General features: G+C 35.2%; 1 protein-coding gene across 1 annotated transcript in view; it reads right to left on the bottom strand.

Annotated features, from left to right (window-relative positions):
- Nucleotides 1–487: 487 nt before the first annotated feature.
- Nucleotides 488–14,572, bottom strand: part of LOC145296947 (DNA polymerase alpha catalytic subunit-like) — a 238,723-nt gene continuing 224,638 nt past the window's right edge. The window contains exons 37-39 of the mRNA XM_080143167.1: nucleotides 12,102–12,218; nucleotides 10,063–10,141; nucleotides 488–782 (exon numbers count right to left, since the gene is read on the bottom strand). Coding sequence (XP_079999293.1) covers nucleotides 664–782; nucleotides 10,063–10,141; nucleotides 12,102–12,218 — 315 coding nt within the window. The 3' untranslated portion in view covers nucleotides 488–663. The remainder of the gene's footprint in view (nucleotides 783–10,062; nucleotides 10,142–12,101; nucleotides 12,219–14,572) is intronic.

The following is a 14,572-nucleotide window of genomic DNA, read 5'->3' as shown; positions in this document are numbered from 1 at the left end:
AGGTGGGTTTGATAATCTTGCAGAAAAGGTATGATGCTGAGGAATCTGGAAGATTCAAAAAAGCAATAACAACAACACCAAGATTCAAAAAAGCAATAACACCATCTTGGCCCATGAAAATATGGATGTTATGAATGTCCAATGAATGGCGGTATTGACACACATTTTTTTTTTTTTCTGTTTCAAAGTGTGGTCTAAATTTCTGTCTGATCAATTCAGACAGAATAATTTCATAGAAAGTGTTCGATGGCATGGGTTCGAGTGATATTGGAGGGTTCTCTTTCAGATGCACAATTCTTCTGCTTATATGGAAAACAACTCGCAACTAGAATGGTCATCAATGAGAACGAGGGTTAGTTGATTCTTTAGTCTTTTACCAGTTAACCAATTCTGACAAAAATATGTATGCTATAATTGAGGAGGATGTTGTATTTAATTGTTTGATGAACTTAGAAAAGGTACATGGCAGTAATGACAGATATAAACATTTTTGGGGGTTTGTTTTATATGAATCAAACAAAGGTTTCATTCTTTTTTTTTTTTTTTAATAAATAAACAATTTCCAATAAATGATAGACACAAAAACGTCTGCTCCTTTTGCATCCTCATAATCTTTTGATATTTTTAAAATTTTTTTTTTATGTAATTGATTTTTAGATTATTTTAATTTGTCAGTGAAAAAGTGTCCGTAAAAATTTTGGAGAGGTTCACAACAGAATATTCACTTCTTGCTAGTTGGACTTGGACCGCGTCGGCGAGACTCTTCAAAAGTGGTTTATGTTCTGCAAAAAAAATAAATAAATAAAATAAACACTGGAGTATTTTTTTTTTTTTTTTTTTTTTTTTTTTTTTACAAATCACAGAATTGTTACTTGAAAAATTTACAAAAAGAAAATTTTTCAATGAGGAGAAAAATCGCTGCTACTATAAATATATGCTACAGGAGTTGTGAGAAAAGGTGAGCGTGTAAAGGAGAGAGAGGGGAGTAAAGGAGAGAGAAAGAAAGAGAGAATGAGAGGGGGGGGGTCTGTTCACAGCTATTTATGAACACAGCGCTGCATCTAGGGAGCTAGCTATACTTCCTGTTGCAATACTTTTGGTATAATTGTGCTAGATATGATCACAAAAATTTAAACAATTATATTTAGAGCTAGAATGGCATTCTGCTGATCCTGACTGGTTTGATACTACCAATTTTTTTTATCTGAACCTTTTACAAAGTAGTCTATGAAAACATTGGTTTAAAAAGAAAAGCAGTTAGTTTTATCTAAAACTAGCCTGGGAGTCCAGCGTTGCCCGGAAAAAAGTGGTAGTAGGGAGGCAGGCTCAAACCCATAGCGTGAAGGCGAAAAAGAAAGTGAAAGAAAGCCTGACGTCTTACTGTTACGCCATGATGCGACCGGAAGTGTAAAGCGTTCAAATTTAACGTAGTCAATAAAAAACAAAAAGATGACTTGCAGAAATGGTGTTGCTTTTAAACCTCCCACGAAGGTAGTTTTTGATGTGGGGGGAAAAGCAGCTCCCACCAAAAAAGGGGGCACTCTGGCAGCATCCAAAAAAAATAGTAATTGTCTCAGTATGAAGGTTTCCCCTACATTGATCAAGAACAAATTACAGAACAGATACGACCCAGCCGGAAGGCCAGGCGCCAGGCGTTTGCATTAGATTGGTTTTGCTTTATTGATACAAAAAAGACAAACAAACACTCGAAATGACGGCACGGAGAGAAGTTTTTAAAACTCAATCAAAAAAAAAAGGGGTGAGAAAATGTCCATTTGCGAATGCGAGATATATTGGGATCTAGCAAGTATAAGAAAACTTCTCCCGAAATCTAACCTACGCGAGAAACCCCAGCCAAAAAGGATATATGCTGGACGTTCAAATGCTAAACTATCATTCAAAACTTTTTATTGCCTCTACTTGAACGCTCACTCCCATTTTGCCCTTTTATATAATAGACTAGCCTGGGTGCCCGGCGTTGCCCGAATGTTTGGAGGTGTAAAAAAAAAAAGTGACAGTAGGCAGGCAGGCTCGAACCCGTGACGCGAAGGCAGAAAAGTGAAAGAAATCCTGACATCTTACTCCTACTCCATGACGTGATCAGAAGTGTAACGCGTTCAAACATAAACGTAGTCAAAATCAAAAAGATGACTTGCAGAAATGCCGTTGCTTTTAAACCTCCCACGAAGGTCGTTTTTAATGTGGGGGGAAAAGCAGCTAGGCGAAAAACGAGGGCACTCTGGCAGCATCCAAATAAATAGTAATTGTCTCAGTATAAAGGGTTTCCCCTTAATTGACTAAGGACCAATTACAGAACAGATACTACCCGAGCAAAGACCAGACGCTGGCGGTTGCATCGGATTAGTAAGGCTTTATTTATACGAAAAAGACAAACAAACAGCCGACATGACAGGACGACAGGAATTTTTTTAAATTCAATCAAAAAAAAAAAAAGATAGAGACGATGTCCGTTTGCAAATCTGAGATATTATGATCTAGGAAGTATAAGAAAACTTCTCCGCGCGCCCAATTTGCCTTTTATATAATAGACTAGCGTAAGTGCCCGTCATTGTCCAGGTGTGAAAAAGAAAAAAAAAAAAGTGGTAATAGGCAGGCAGGCTTAAACCCGTGACGTGAAGGGGGAAAAAGCATTGAAATTTATCGATGTCAATCAAAAAGTTGACTTGAAGTGAATAAGTTAAGAATCACTAAAGGTCGGCTGCAGGCCAGTTTCTGACGTATTTTGCTTCCCCCACGATGTTGCGGAAAACCAGCTCCCCATAAAAAAGGGGAGTTTCCAAATGAATAGCAATTGTTTGATATGACAGGTGTTGTCCACATTGATCAAATCTCATTGCTTTCTAGGGAGCTGCCTTTGCTACGGATTCAGTTTAGATACGGAAAAACCAAACGAACACGCGAAGTGTAAAAAATATCGTGAAAATAGTGTGTAAAAGTCCCCCATGAAATCTACATGAATCAAAATATCATATTAAAGCGCATTTTACGACCAGGCAATGTCGGGCAGCCTGCTAGTGGCAGTAATAAAATCGTCTCATTCATACGAAATGAATGAAGGAATAGACTTGTTGAACAAAGCACTGGTTGGATAAATTGATGAACACACACCTCAGTTGAAGGTAACTGAAAAAAGAGCCAAGAAAGACATCAAGATCAAAGTGTAGTATCTGTTCCGGCAGATACTGCAAGCTATGACTAGCTATGACTAGCAAAGACCAGATGTGGGGGCAACCCCACATGCCTGACCATTAACCAGCTCCCATTTCCCACCTCTCGGGAGCTGGTCCCCTTTTTCCCTTCCCCCTCCCTTCACTCCTCACATTAAAAATTGGCCTTGTGCCTAATTTGCTCGGTGGGGGAGCAAATAAATACCATCTGTTCTTCAGATGCTGCACTTCCATTTCTTGTTCTCTTTAAGTGGAGGAACAGTCCTTCACGGCTGACAACAATTTTTTTTATTTTTTTTGTACCTTTTCTCCACGTTAAAAAACGGCCCTGGTGTCTAACTCTGCCCCATGGGGAGGCATTGTAAATAGGTACATAATAATATATGGAAAAGGACAGACGAAGAAGAGTATTTGGTAATATTTGAAGGGTTTTTGTGGTGTTCAAAATTGTACGAGGCATTCAGGTTGGATGGTGTTCAGATTGAATAGTATCAATTACTAAATACCACAGAACAAAGAACGCACTTGTGGCATCCAGTATTAGTAATTCAGTAATAATCACACCCTTCAGTCATGTGCCACATTCAGCCTTCCTGATTGGATAAAAAACTGAAAGGAGGGCTAAAATGAATGATGCTCAACAAGAGCAGCAGCAGCAGCAGCACCATTAAAATTGGTGGCTAAGTGATTAATGATACAGACTGACAATCTGGATTTTCCAATCACGTTTCTGAATTTTTGAGATGGTGATTGGTTACTTGCATTATTTTGATTCTTCGGACTACTGTTCTCATCTTCAGTGCCATTTTTCATAATGTTTCAATCAATGTAACCTCCGACCTTCTCCAGGTGTACCTTGTCGAACTTGGGAATATTTCTGTTGAACTCTGGAATTCCGAACAGAACCCTTTATTTACATCACGAGGGCAGCGTGCTCTTGTTCTGTCAGCCATGACTGGATAGAGGTCCTAAGTAATTCGCAATTGTATTTTTCAGTAGCTAACACTGAGAATTGAACCTTCAAACTTCAGACTATCACTTTTAAAATTGATTTTTTTTTTTTTTTCAAGTACTCTAACCACTGCGCCACAGGTACAGAGTTCAACAGAAACATTCCTGAGTTCGACAAGATACACCCGAAGAAGGTCAGAGATTACATCGACCGAAAGGTTGTGGATATCACACTCAAGATGAGAACAGTAGTCCAAAAAATGGGTGTTTTAAGTTTGAATCCAGGTCGTTCCATAGAAATACATTCATTTAGAAAGAATTCTTAATAGAAAGATATCAGGGAAACAAATGCCAACAAAAAAAAAAAAAAAAAAAATCATCATCATAAAATTCATCTGATTCATCATCATCACCAACATGATCATAAAATTCATAACTCAGCAAAACATATACCAATAATTTACTTCATATTATTTGGATTCTTCAAACTTATTCTCATTTTGTGTTATTTTCATAAATGGTTCGCAAGGGCCAGTGACGTAACGGATAAAGTAGTTGGTAAATTCAGTTGTAAGTTACACTCTTTTGGAGGTTGAAGGTTTAATACTCAAAAATACAATTACAAATTACTTAGGATTTGTACCCGATCATGGCTGACAGAATGAGAGTATGATAACCCCAGGGATTAAATAAATCGTTCTTTTTCAAAAATAATTATTTATTATGCTAATACAGTTGTCCTCAACGTGTGGCCCAGAATGATTACTGGTGTGCCGTAAAGAGATAATGGCTAGAAGCCATTAATTTCATTTTGTTTAATAAAAACATTTCATTTCTTAATCATGATGACACCACTCTAAAAAGAAAAGCTATCAAAATCTGCAGTTCTCAACTTCGTACCTATGTGAATTGGGAATGTCTCAGCTAAACAACATCTATATATATAAAAGCGAAAATGTATGTGTGTATGTATGTACACTTTTCCTCGATGTCCACAAAAGGCTTCTTTCAGAGAAGTGCTTGCTCGGTTCACAACTTCTTAAAACTTTTTATATCATCTATAAATTGTAATATCTCAAAGTTACCCACGGAGCTCGCCTGTCTATTTAATTTTATTGACTTTCAAACGTTAATTATTCCATATTTTCCCCGCATTGGCATGCGTTACATTCAGTTTTCGGTATAAAAAAAAGCGAAACTCAACTCTAAGCCAGTTGTCTCAAGAGAGCTAAGTAACGTTTGTTCAATGTCGACTTCGTCATATCAGACTGTAGCTTTCATTTCGCTCCTCCTAATAAACAGGGAGCGGGTTTTTAAAAACAAACAAACCGATTTATTCACCTCATTCAAAATTGTCCCGCACAAAATCGTAACTGCTGAATACCTATCGCCATCACATCAATCAAAAACGCGCACCTGTTTTTTTTTAACACTCTACTATTTTCCAACTGCACGTCGTGAAGGCTTCGTTTTTTTTTTTTTCACGGGCACCTGTTTTTTTTTTCACATACCCCGAAAAACACCCGGGCAACGACGGGTACCCCTCACTAGTTAAAAATAAAAGCCTGAAAGACTTTAAAATATTGAAAAAGAGTTAAGCGTGTGTCTCTTTCACATATTGCAGCAGTAGTTAAAAAAAACACCAGGCACAACTGTCCCACTGACATTCGCTTTTATTTATCCATTTATTTATTGCAGACGATTTTCCTCATCTTCCAATTGTTGTTTCACGACGTTTCGGTCACCTATTCCTCTGGCCTTCATCAGGTGGTAACCGCGACAGGATAGAAACGCAGAATCTCCTAACTGTATCCTCAGCAATTACTGCCATCCATAGTTGTTGTCGTCTCACCACGTTTGAGCCAAGTAAGCCTCTGGCCAGCTTTGGGTAGGATTGAAAACGCTATCTTCAGACAATGCTCATCTAGAACTGTAGAGATTCAACGTCTATCTACTGCGCCACAGGCCCTGAATAGTTGGCTGAAACGTTATGAAACAACAACTTAAAGATGATGGTAATAGTCCACAAAAAAAAATGGATATATTATATAAATTACTCGTCTCAATAAGAATTCTAATTAATTAAATAATTCATCTTTATTATTCTATACCAGATATTGAATACAGGATATGTTGATTTATGCAATTAAAAATTATCCTTATATAATCTTTGTTTTTTTGGGGTTTTTTTATTTTATTTTATTGCAAAAAGGCTTCTGCCAAGTCCATAACCTCTTGAACTGAAAAAGCCATGTTTAATTTCAGTAGACTTTCACAAGAAACACTCGTCTAGCAGAAAACACTATCACTAATTTCTCCAACTCTTTATCTGTGCCTAAACCTAAATGTAGATTCCATGAACAAAGCTTCTTTCTTAGAACTGCACGCCTGTGGAATTATCTTCCGTTTTCCTGCTTTCCAGCTGACTACAATATGGTTGCCTTCAAGTCTAACGTAAACAAGTTTTTGATGAACCGTTCCATTAACAAATTTACCGAATTTCCATTATTAACGATTTACTATATTGTCCGATTTCTACTGTACACTCTTTAACCCTTATCCTCAAGTGGCCTCTTGGCCTTGATAAGTGGTGATGCTTATGTAAAAAAAAAAATAGCTATTCTGTACAAGTCCTGGAGATGCAGAGTTTTCGGTGGGTAGCTGTTCTGTATAAGTCTTAGAGTTTAAAATTCTGCAGGCAAAGAACAAAAGATCTTTCTCGTGTGGGCACAAAAAAATTTTGTGCGAGAATGCTAAAAGATTCAATATTTTTATGGAGCAATTCTGGTTTCTGATTGGTTGCTAGCAAAACGTGGCTCCATTTGATTGGCCAATTCCTATCGTCAGTGTCAATAAGTAAAACCTTCCGACTTTCTTCAATCAAACCCCATTATAAATAAAAACATTGCAACAGTAGAAAAGACTAACTTTTTATGATAGGTGTGCCGTGAAAATTTAAATAAACTGAATAGTGTGGCACCATGTAAAAAAGGTTGGGAACCACTAATTGATAATCATTGTCCTTTTTTTTTTAACGCCTGTTGTGCGTTAAACAATTTTCTTTTATCAGATGCACATCAATACCATACAACCAATGCAAGGTCAATGATGTAATGTTTATTTTTATTTATTCATTATTTTTTTACAAGGGAGTCACCACTAATCAAGACCCAAAGGACACTCGAGAATAAGGGCTAATGAGTATATGGTGGTCACCGAGACAATAGCATAGTAAACATTAGTGGTGAAAATTTGATTATTAAAAGGGATATCTAAACAAGAACTTGTTTACATTAAACTTGAAGACAATTATGTTGCAGTTAGCTGGGAAGCAGGTCAGCGGAACAAAATTCCACAGGTTGGCAGTTCTAGAAAAGGAGCTTTGTTCATAGAATTTTTGTTTAGATTTAGGCATAGTGGGAAAAATTATTGATAGTCGTTGTGGACAGGTGTTTTTGTGAAATTTTTGGGTGGGGGGGGGGGGCATAGACTGAAGCTCAGATGAGCACTTGCCATAAAAATAATAATAGAACAGAGACAGGCGTGCAACGACTCTTTTGTGAGAAAGATGTTGCAGGAAGGAGAAAAAGGCATCACCTAGTAGGTTTCGAAGCCAGTTTTGAACTCTGTCAAAGCAAGATAGGTATGTTTGTAAGTATATCCTGTGTAGTTTCTGACTTTTAGCCAAACACACAAATGACAAGGACAAAAATAAGTGGGAAAAAGAATTGAACAACAAAAAAAAAAATGGGAGTCAGTCAGCAGTCAATAATTTCTATCAGTTGGGGATTTTTCTCATCCGTTTTGAAATTGACTTTAAAACATACTTATCTCTGGACAGGTTTTTATTTATCCTTCTTTCTCTCAAATCCATCCTTACCACTTCCTCCTATGTTTTCCTTGACATTCCGCCATGAACTAAACCTGCTACCTCAATAGTTCTACATCTACTAACCCAAGGACTGTCATCCATTCTTTCAATGTGACCATACCATCAAAGTCTCCTGTTCTACATGCATATCCCGATACTGTCTGAATTTAATCTTCCTCTCGAGTCGTCAGATCTAAATGTGTCTTAGTTTTTAAGACTCACATCACACATCTATTGTATGATTCTTATATCCTTTCTCTCCATGCAACACATAACCTCAACCCTCATTTATATGCATATATATATATATATATATATATATATATATATATATATATATTGAAATAATAGAAATAATATTAGTAGAGTTTGGGAGTGAGAGATGTGAGAAAAAAGTTTACAAGTGGCCAAACAAAAAATAAAAATCTAACTGTGCAAAGAAAGTTTGGTAGATGTTTTTTATATGTGAATTTTTTTTTTTGGAGGGAGGGTAGAGAAAGCAGAATGAGAAAATGAGAAAGAAGGTTCAGGGTGAATATTTAAAAATAAAGAAAAATATCTTTTGTAAATGGCCGGATGCTGACTGAAATAATATAATCCTCTGGCAAACATGTTACCTCCAGTAAAGAAAACAGAAAGATTAATAATGTCAACAGTTGTGAAGGTGTCAATAGAAAGATAAAAACAAAGAACAAAAATAATGAAAAATGAACAAGAATGAAAAAGAAAAGAGAATGAAAAATGAATAAAACGAATATGAAAAGGAATGAATATGAAAAAGAATGAAAAATGAAAGAGAATGAAAAATAAAAGAGAATGAAAAATAAAAGAGAATGAAAAATAAGAGAATGAAAAATAAAAGAAAATGAAAAATGAACAATAATGAATATGAAAAAGAATAAAGATCACAAAAGATGAAACATAAAAAATGAAAAATAGAGAAAATGAAAATGAGAAAGAATTAATAATTAAGAAAGAAAAAAGAAAAAGAAAAATGAAAAATAATGAAAAATGAAACAAACGAAAAATGAAAAAAAACGAAAAATGAAAAAGAATGAAAAATGGAAAAGAATAAAAATTAAAAGAGAATGAAAAATGAACAAGAATGAATATGAAAAAGAATAAAGATCACAAAAGATGAAACATAAAAAATGAAAAATAGTGAAAATTAAAATGAGAAAGAATTAAAAATTAAGAAAATCAAAAAAAAGAAAACGTAAAAGAAAAAAGAAAAATGAAAAAGTAAAATGAAAAAGAATAAGAAAAATGAAAAAGAACGAAAAATGAAAAAGAATGAAAAATGAAAAAGAATGAAAAATAAAAGAATAAAAAATGAACAAGAATGAATATGAAAAAGAATAAAGATCGCAAAAGATGAAACATAAAAAATGAAAAATAGAGAAAATCAAAATAAGAAATTAAAAATTAAGGAAATCAAAGAAATAGGAAAAAGAAAAAAGAAAAAAGAAAAAAGAAAATTTTTAGAGAAAAATTAAAAAGAAAAATTAAAAATGAAAAAGAATGAAAAAGAATGAGAAAGAATGAAAAATGAAAAAGAAAAGCGAAAAATAGAAAAGAAAACAAATGAAAAAACTATACGGAAAAGAAAACAAATGAAAAAAGACATAGGAAAGAAAAAGATTGCAAAATAAAGATATTACTTTTTACATTTGTTATCTTTGTTCTCAACATGATTGACTTTCAGCCACCACCTTCCAATGTTATTTAGAGTTAAAAATAAAATGGAGAAATAAGGTTTTTATTTTTTTAAATTTATTTATTTTTTTTTTTTAAATCAGATCAAATCATACGGTTGGGGATGGACTTAGAGATACTAGGGCGTGACCAGCTAATAGATCATATCAAGCCTCTACAACCTTCGATCTAGCTAAAGTTAAGACTGAAGTGGACAAACCACCAGAATCTTAGTCATACAGCATCATGAGTTTGCCACCATGGCAAGAGTGGATATGATCCAGAAAACTGGATAGGTATACCAGAAATAAAATAAAAGAAGCTCCACCCTTTATTAAAAATATTCCATTAACTTACCTTGATTAACCGTTGCTCTGTCTTTATCGAATGTTGTTTTATAAAAACAAAGTTGATTGTACAGAGAAGAATCTGTGTACTAAAAAAGAAAACGTTGAAAACATTACGCACACAAAAACGTTTTTTAAAACACAAGAAAATAAAGACTTTTTTTTAATCGTTTTAAGATTTTTTAAATAAAAGATAATAAAAAAGTTTTTTTGAAAATAAAAAAGAAAAAAATATGAAAACAAAAAGGAAAGTAAATAAAAAAAGAGGAAATAAATCTGATGAAAGAAATAAAAAATTGGAAAGAAACAATTTGGTTTCAGAGTTCCAACACCTGAAGTTGGTCATTCTTTTTTTACGGCACATCAACTCTTTCTGCGTTATTCATCTTGTAAATAAATAGACTCTATTTAATCAATTAGAGAGGATCTTGATGGATACTCCCATTGGTTTAAACCTGGGAGTATTAGTAACTGAAAAGGATAATACTCCACTCTTTCCTAAAGCCTCAAAATTAGGACATAGTTTAAGACCAGGATTTTAAAACTTTTTGATTTGCGAACCCTTTTATATTTCAAATTTCTCCCCTAGGAACCCTTTATAAACGCTTAAGAAATTTATGCAAAATTTATGCACTGAAGAAAGTGTTTGTACAAGGGGTGTGCAATAAGTAATGTCCCTGACCCACTTCCCATAGCAATAGAGCAACAAAACTTGGCACAGTTATTAGTCTTTCTCTACATAGGAACCACCTAGAGTTATGCATTTTTCCCATCATATGATGCAGCTCTGGAGACAGTTTTTGTAGAACACCCCAGGTTGGTCCTCCAACCACGACGTGACTTCAGAAATCAAGGCTGCATCATCTGGAAAACGCTTTCCTTTCAAAAACAACCTCATGGCTGGGAAGAGGTGAAAGTCAGAGGGTGCAAGGTCAGGAGAGTAGGGAGTATGGGGGAAGAATTTCATAACCACACACCTGTGCTTCTGATCTGGCGACATGTAAGTCGTGGACCGGAGTGTTGTTCTGCAGGAGAGTACCTTTGCTGATCTTGCCCCGCCTCTTGATTTTGATAGCTTCCCTTAATTTCATCAAAAGTGAAGCATAATAGGCTCCTGTAACTATGGTACCCTTTGCCAGGAAATCTGTCATCACTACTCCGTCCTGGTCCCAGAAGACTGTGAGCATGACCTTTCCAGCGGAGGGCTGCACCCTTGCCTTCTTTGGAGGTGGTGAGTCCAAGTGTTTCCACTGTATTAAATGGGTTTTGGTCTCTGTATCATAGGTTTCATCCTGTGTAATCAGTCTTTTGAAAAACTTTCACTCATCTTTTTGGCACATCTCCAAATTCATCCTCGAGTACTCGACGTGTTCTCGCTTCTGGAATGGTGTGAGCAACTTGGGAATCCATCTGAAAGACACCTTATACATATGCAAATGGTCATGAATGATAGTTTCCACAGACCCTGTGTAATCTTGACATCTTGGGTTATTTGGCGAATAGTAATGCGCCGATCTTCCAAAATGGCAGCCTCAACTTGATGGAAAAATGCCTCATCAATGACAGAGGGGGGGGGCAGGTCTGGGAGCTGTTTCCACAGACTTCCAGCCATGTTTGAATTCACGATGCCAGCATTTTACAAGGTCATATGATGGGGCATTATCACCATAAGTTTCATTCATTTCATCAAGTCTCCTGTGGTGTGTGTCCTTTCAAATACAAAAACCGGATCACTGCTCGACATTCAACAGGCTCCATTTCACACCTGACTCAGTTAAAACACCTGTAAAACAGAAACCACAATTAGTTCAGAGCTGTAATTTGCCATATAACCCGTAGAGATATAAATCATTGCACATGCAAAATTTCAGCTAGATCAGACAACTGGAAGTGGGTCAGGGGCATTACTTATTGCACGCCCCTTGTAAATAACATCCCTCTCCAAACTTATAATCTTTTCAAAAGAAGATGGCGACGAGTATTTTGTTTACGTGTGGCGAAACTCTTGAAACTATAAAAAAGATATTTTATTCTTCCACATGAACTTACCTTTGGCTGGAGGATTCCTTTTTGACACGCGGGACACACAGGATGACCCCGGTAAAAGATAAGAGGCAATTTTCGGACTTCAGTAGCGCATATTGGATCATCACATTTTATCCAACCCTGGTGGGAAAAAAAGAAAAAAAAAAAGAGAGAGAACAGATTCAATATTAATATAGTACGACTGACAGAATAACATACTAAAAAGAAAAAAGATGGAGAATTGATAAATTTAAACAATAAAATGTAATTTGAAAATCAAAATGACTGAAACAGCAGAGAATTAGTCATCGGCGTGATCAGGGAGCGAACACGAGTATGGTTGCTTTGGCAAACACATGAGTTGGATCTTAAGTCAATGGTTTGAGGTTCATGCCTGGTTGTTGGCGATACAGTTATATTTAGACACACTGATGAGTCTAAGTGAAGACAAAACAATCTTGATTTAAACATTGCTTATATCACAGAGAACACAACCTAACTATTTTATACCATGCACGCTAACGCATTCTCTCCCAGATATTTAAAAAATTTCACTGTTGAAAATAAAATTTTACGACCAAATTCTTTTTGTTTCAACATCATGTACTGAAAGGAGATATATATATATACTAGCAGGGCTACCCGGCGTTGCTCGGGACCGTATAAACAATGGGAGAGGAATCTTTCATCTCAAGTTTTAGCGTTACAAACAAACATTTGTCTTTTATATATATAGATAATGACAGGTTTTTTTGGGGCCCCCCTCGAAGATAACTGATCAGTTGACCAACTTCTAGTGGTCCGTTTGACGTGAAATTTCGATATTTGTCATCCGGGTGATGGGGCTTCGATATGATACCAAATTTGTCAAGTTTGATTCCGTCTTTCAAAAGTTTTAGCGTTACAAACAAACATACATACATACACACAGATGTTTGGCTTTTATATATATAGACTAGCAGGGCTACCCGGCGTTGCTCGGGACCGTATAAACAATGAAAAAACAAAAGCAGATATTGAACATATGTTTTATTCTTAGGGGAGAGGAATCTTTCATCTCAAGTTTTAGCGTTACAAACAAACATTTGTCTTTTATATATATAGATAATGACAGGTTTTTTTGGGCCCCCCCCCTCGAAGATAACTGATCAGTTGACCAACTTCTAGTGGTCCGTTTGACGTGAAATTTCGATATTTGTCATCCGGGTGATGGGGCTTCGATATGATACCAAATTTGTCAAGTTTGGTTCCGTCTTTCAAAAGTTTTAGCGTTACAAACAAACATACATACATACACACAGACGTTTGGCTTTTATATATATAGACTAGCAGGGCTACCCGGCGTTGCTCGGGACCGTATAAACAATGAAAAAACAAAAGCAGATATTGAACATATGTTTGATTCTTAGGGGAGAGGAATCTTTCATCTCTATGTATTATTTGTTTTATCTACCCTAGGACTGATATTGTTCATGTTTTATCCCTAGCATAGGTAATTTACAGCATGTATATGAAATTGTTTTACCTTAGGGAGAAGAGAACAGGTAATATACAACATAATGTGTCTATATTACATCCCTGGCAACGCCTAGAAACCAGCTAGAACATGTATTTCAGTCAATCTTTATTATATCCTGGGCTATGCCGGGAAACCAGCTAATCTCTTTTTAGTGACTTGACCACCAAAATACCTCCCTAAGTGTGTCCTTTCTTTTGAACTTATTAGATATAGGTATCTAGAAATGTGTGTGAAATTTTGTTGAATGCATTGTTCACTATGATTTTCTTATTGTTCTACACAATATCAACTGTAGCGAAATAACACAGTAAACTTAGTGTAGTGTTAGAATAAAGAGCAAAGGAAAAAATTAGAATCATATTTTGTAATTGCAAATCTAAATTTGCTAGCATGTACCAGTATTTGCCAGGTTGTGGAAATTTGGAACTTATAACATATGTAGTGGCCTTTTCCTAGATACCTATTGCTAAAAATTATACTTTCATTTTGTTAGAAAAATCTCTCTTCAGATGCCCTGCATCATTCAAAATAAAAACAAATATTTTTATAATTGTTTCAGTATATTGCTACACAATGTGAAAGTTTTTAACGTTTGTAAAAAAAATCATGAATGTGCTTATATTGCAAAAAAGAAAATATCAGTGCACAGTATTGAAAGTGTTTGAGATTCAAAAGTCTGTAACATTTCTACTAACTTCATAAGATGTCATGTGAGAAACTGAATTGAATATCAAGACATTATCTGAAGCGTTTTTATTTTGGTGTAACATATGTGTTTACAGTGAACCTTAACTTTTAATAAACAGATTGGTATGCAATGACATAGGCTAAGAATCTTTAAAATATATATAAATTGGAAAAATGTGTGAACAAATGAAAAAAAAATGATCCGCTCCACTTGATGACATCAAGCACAGTAATATTTTAGTGAAGAAAATATGAAATTGATGTTCAGTGATTAGTTTGGATGAATGAG

The sequence above is a fragment of the Euprymna scolopes genome, chromosome 17 (assembly GCF_053919585.1).
Source record: "Euprymna scolopes isolate OS-2025 chromosome 17, ASM5391958v1, whole genome shotgun sequence".
In the NCBI taxonomy this organism is placed as follows: domain Eukaryota; kingdom Metazoa; phylum Mollusca; class Cephalopoda; order Sepiida; family Sepiolidae; genus Euprymna; species Euprymna scolopes.
The sequence above is the reverse complement of the archived record's forward strand: the minus strand, read 5'-3'. Positions and strand labels throughout refer to the sequence as shown.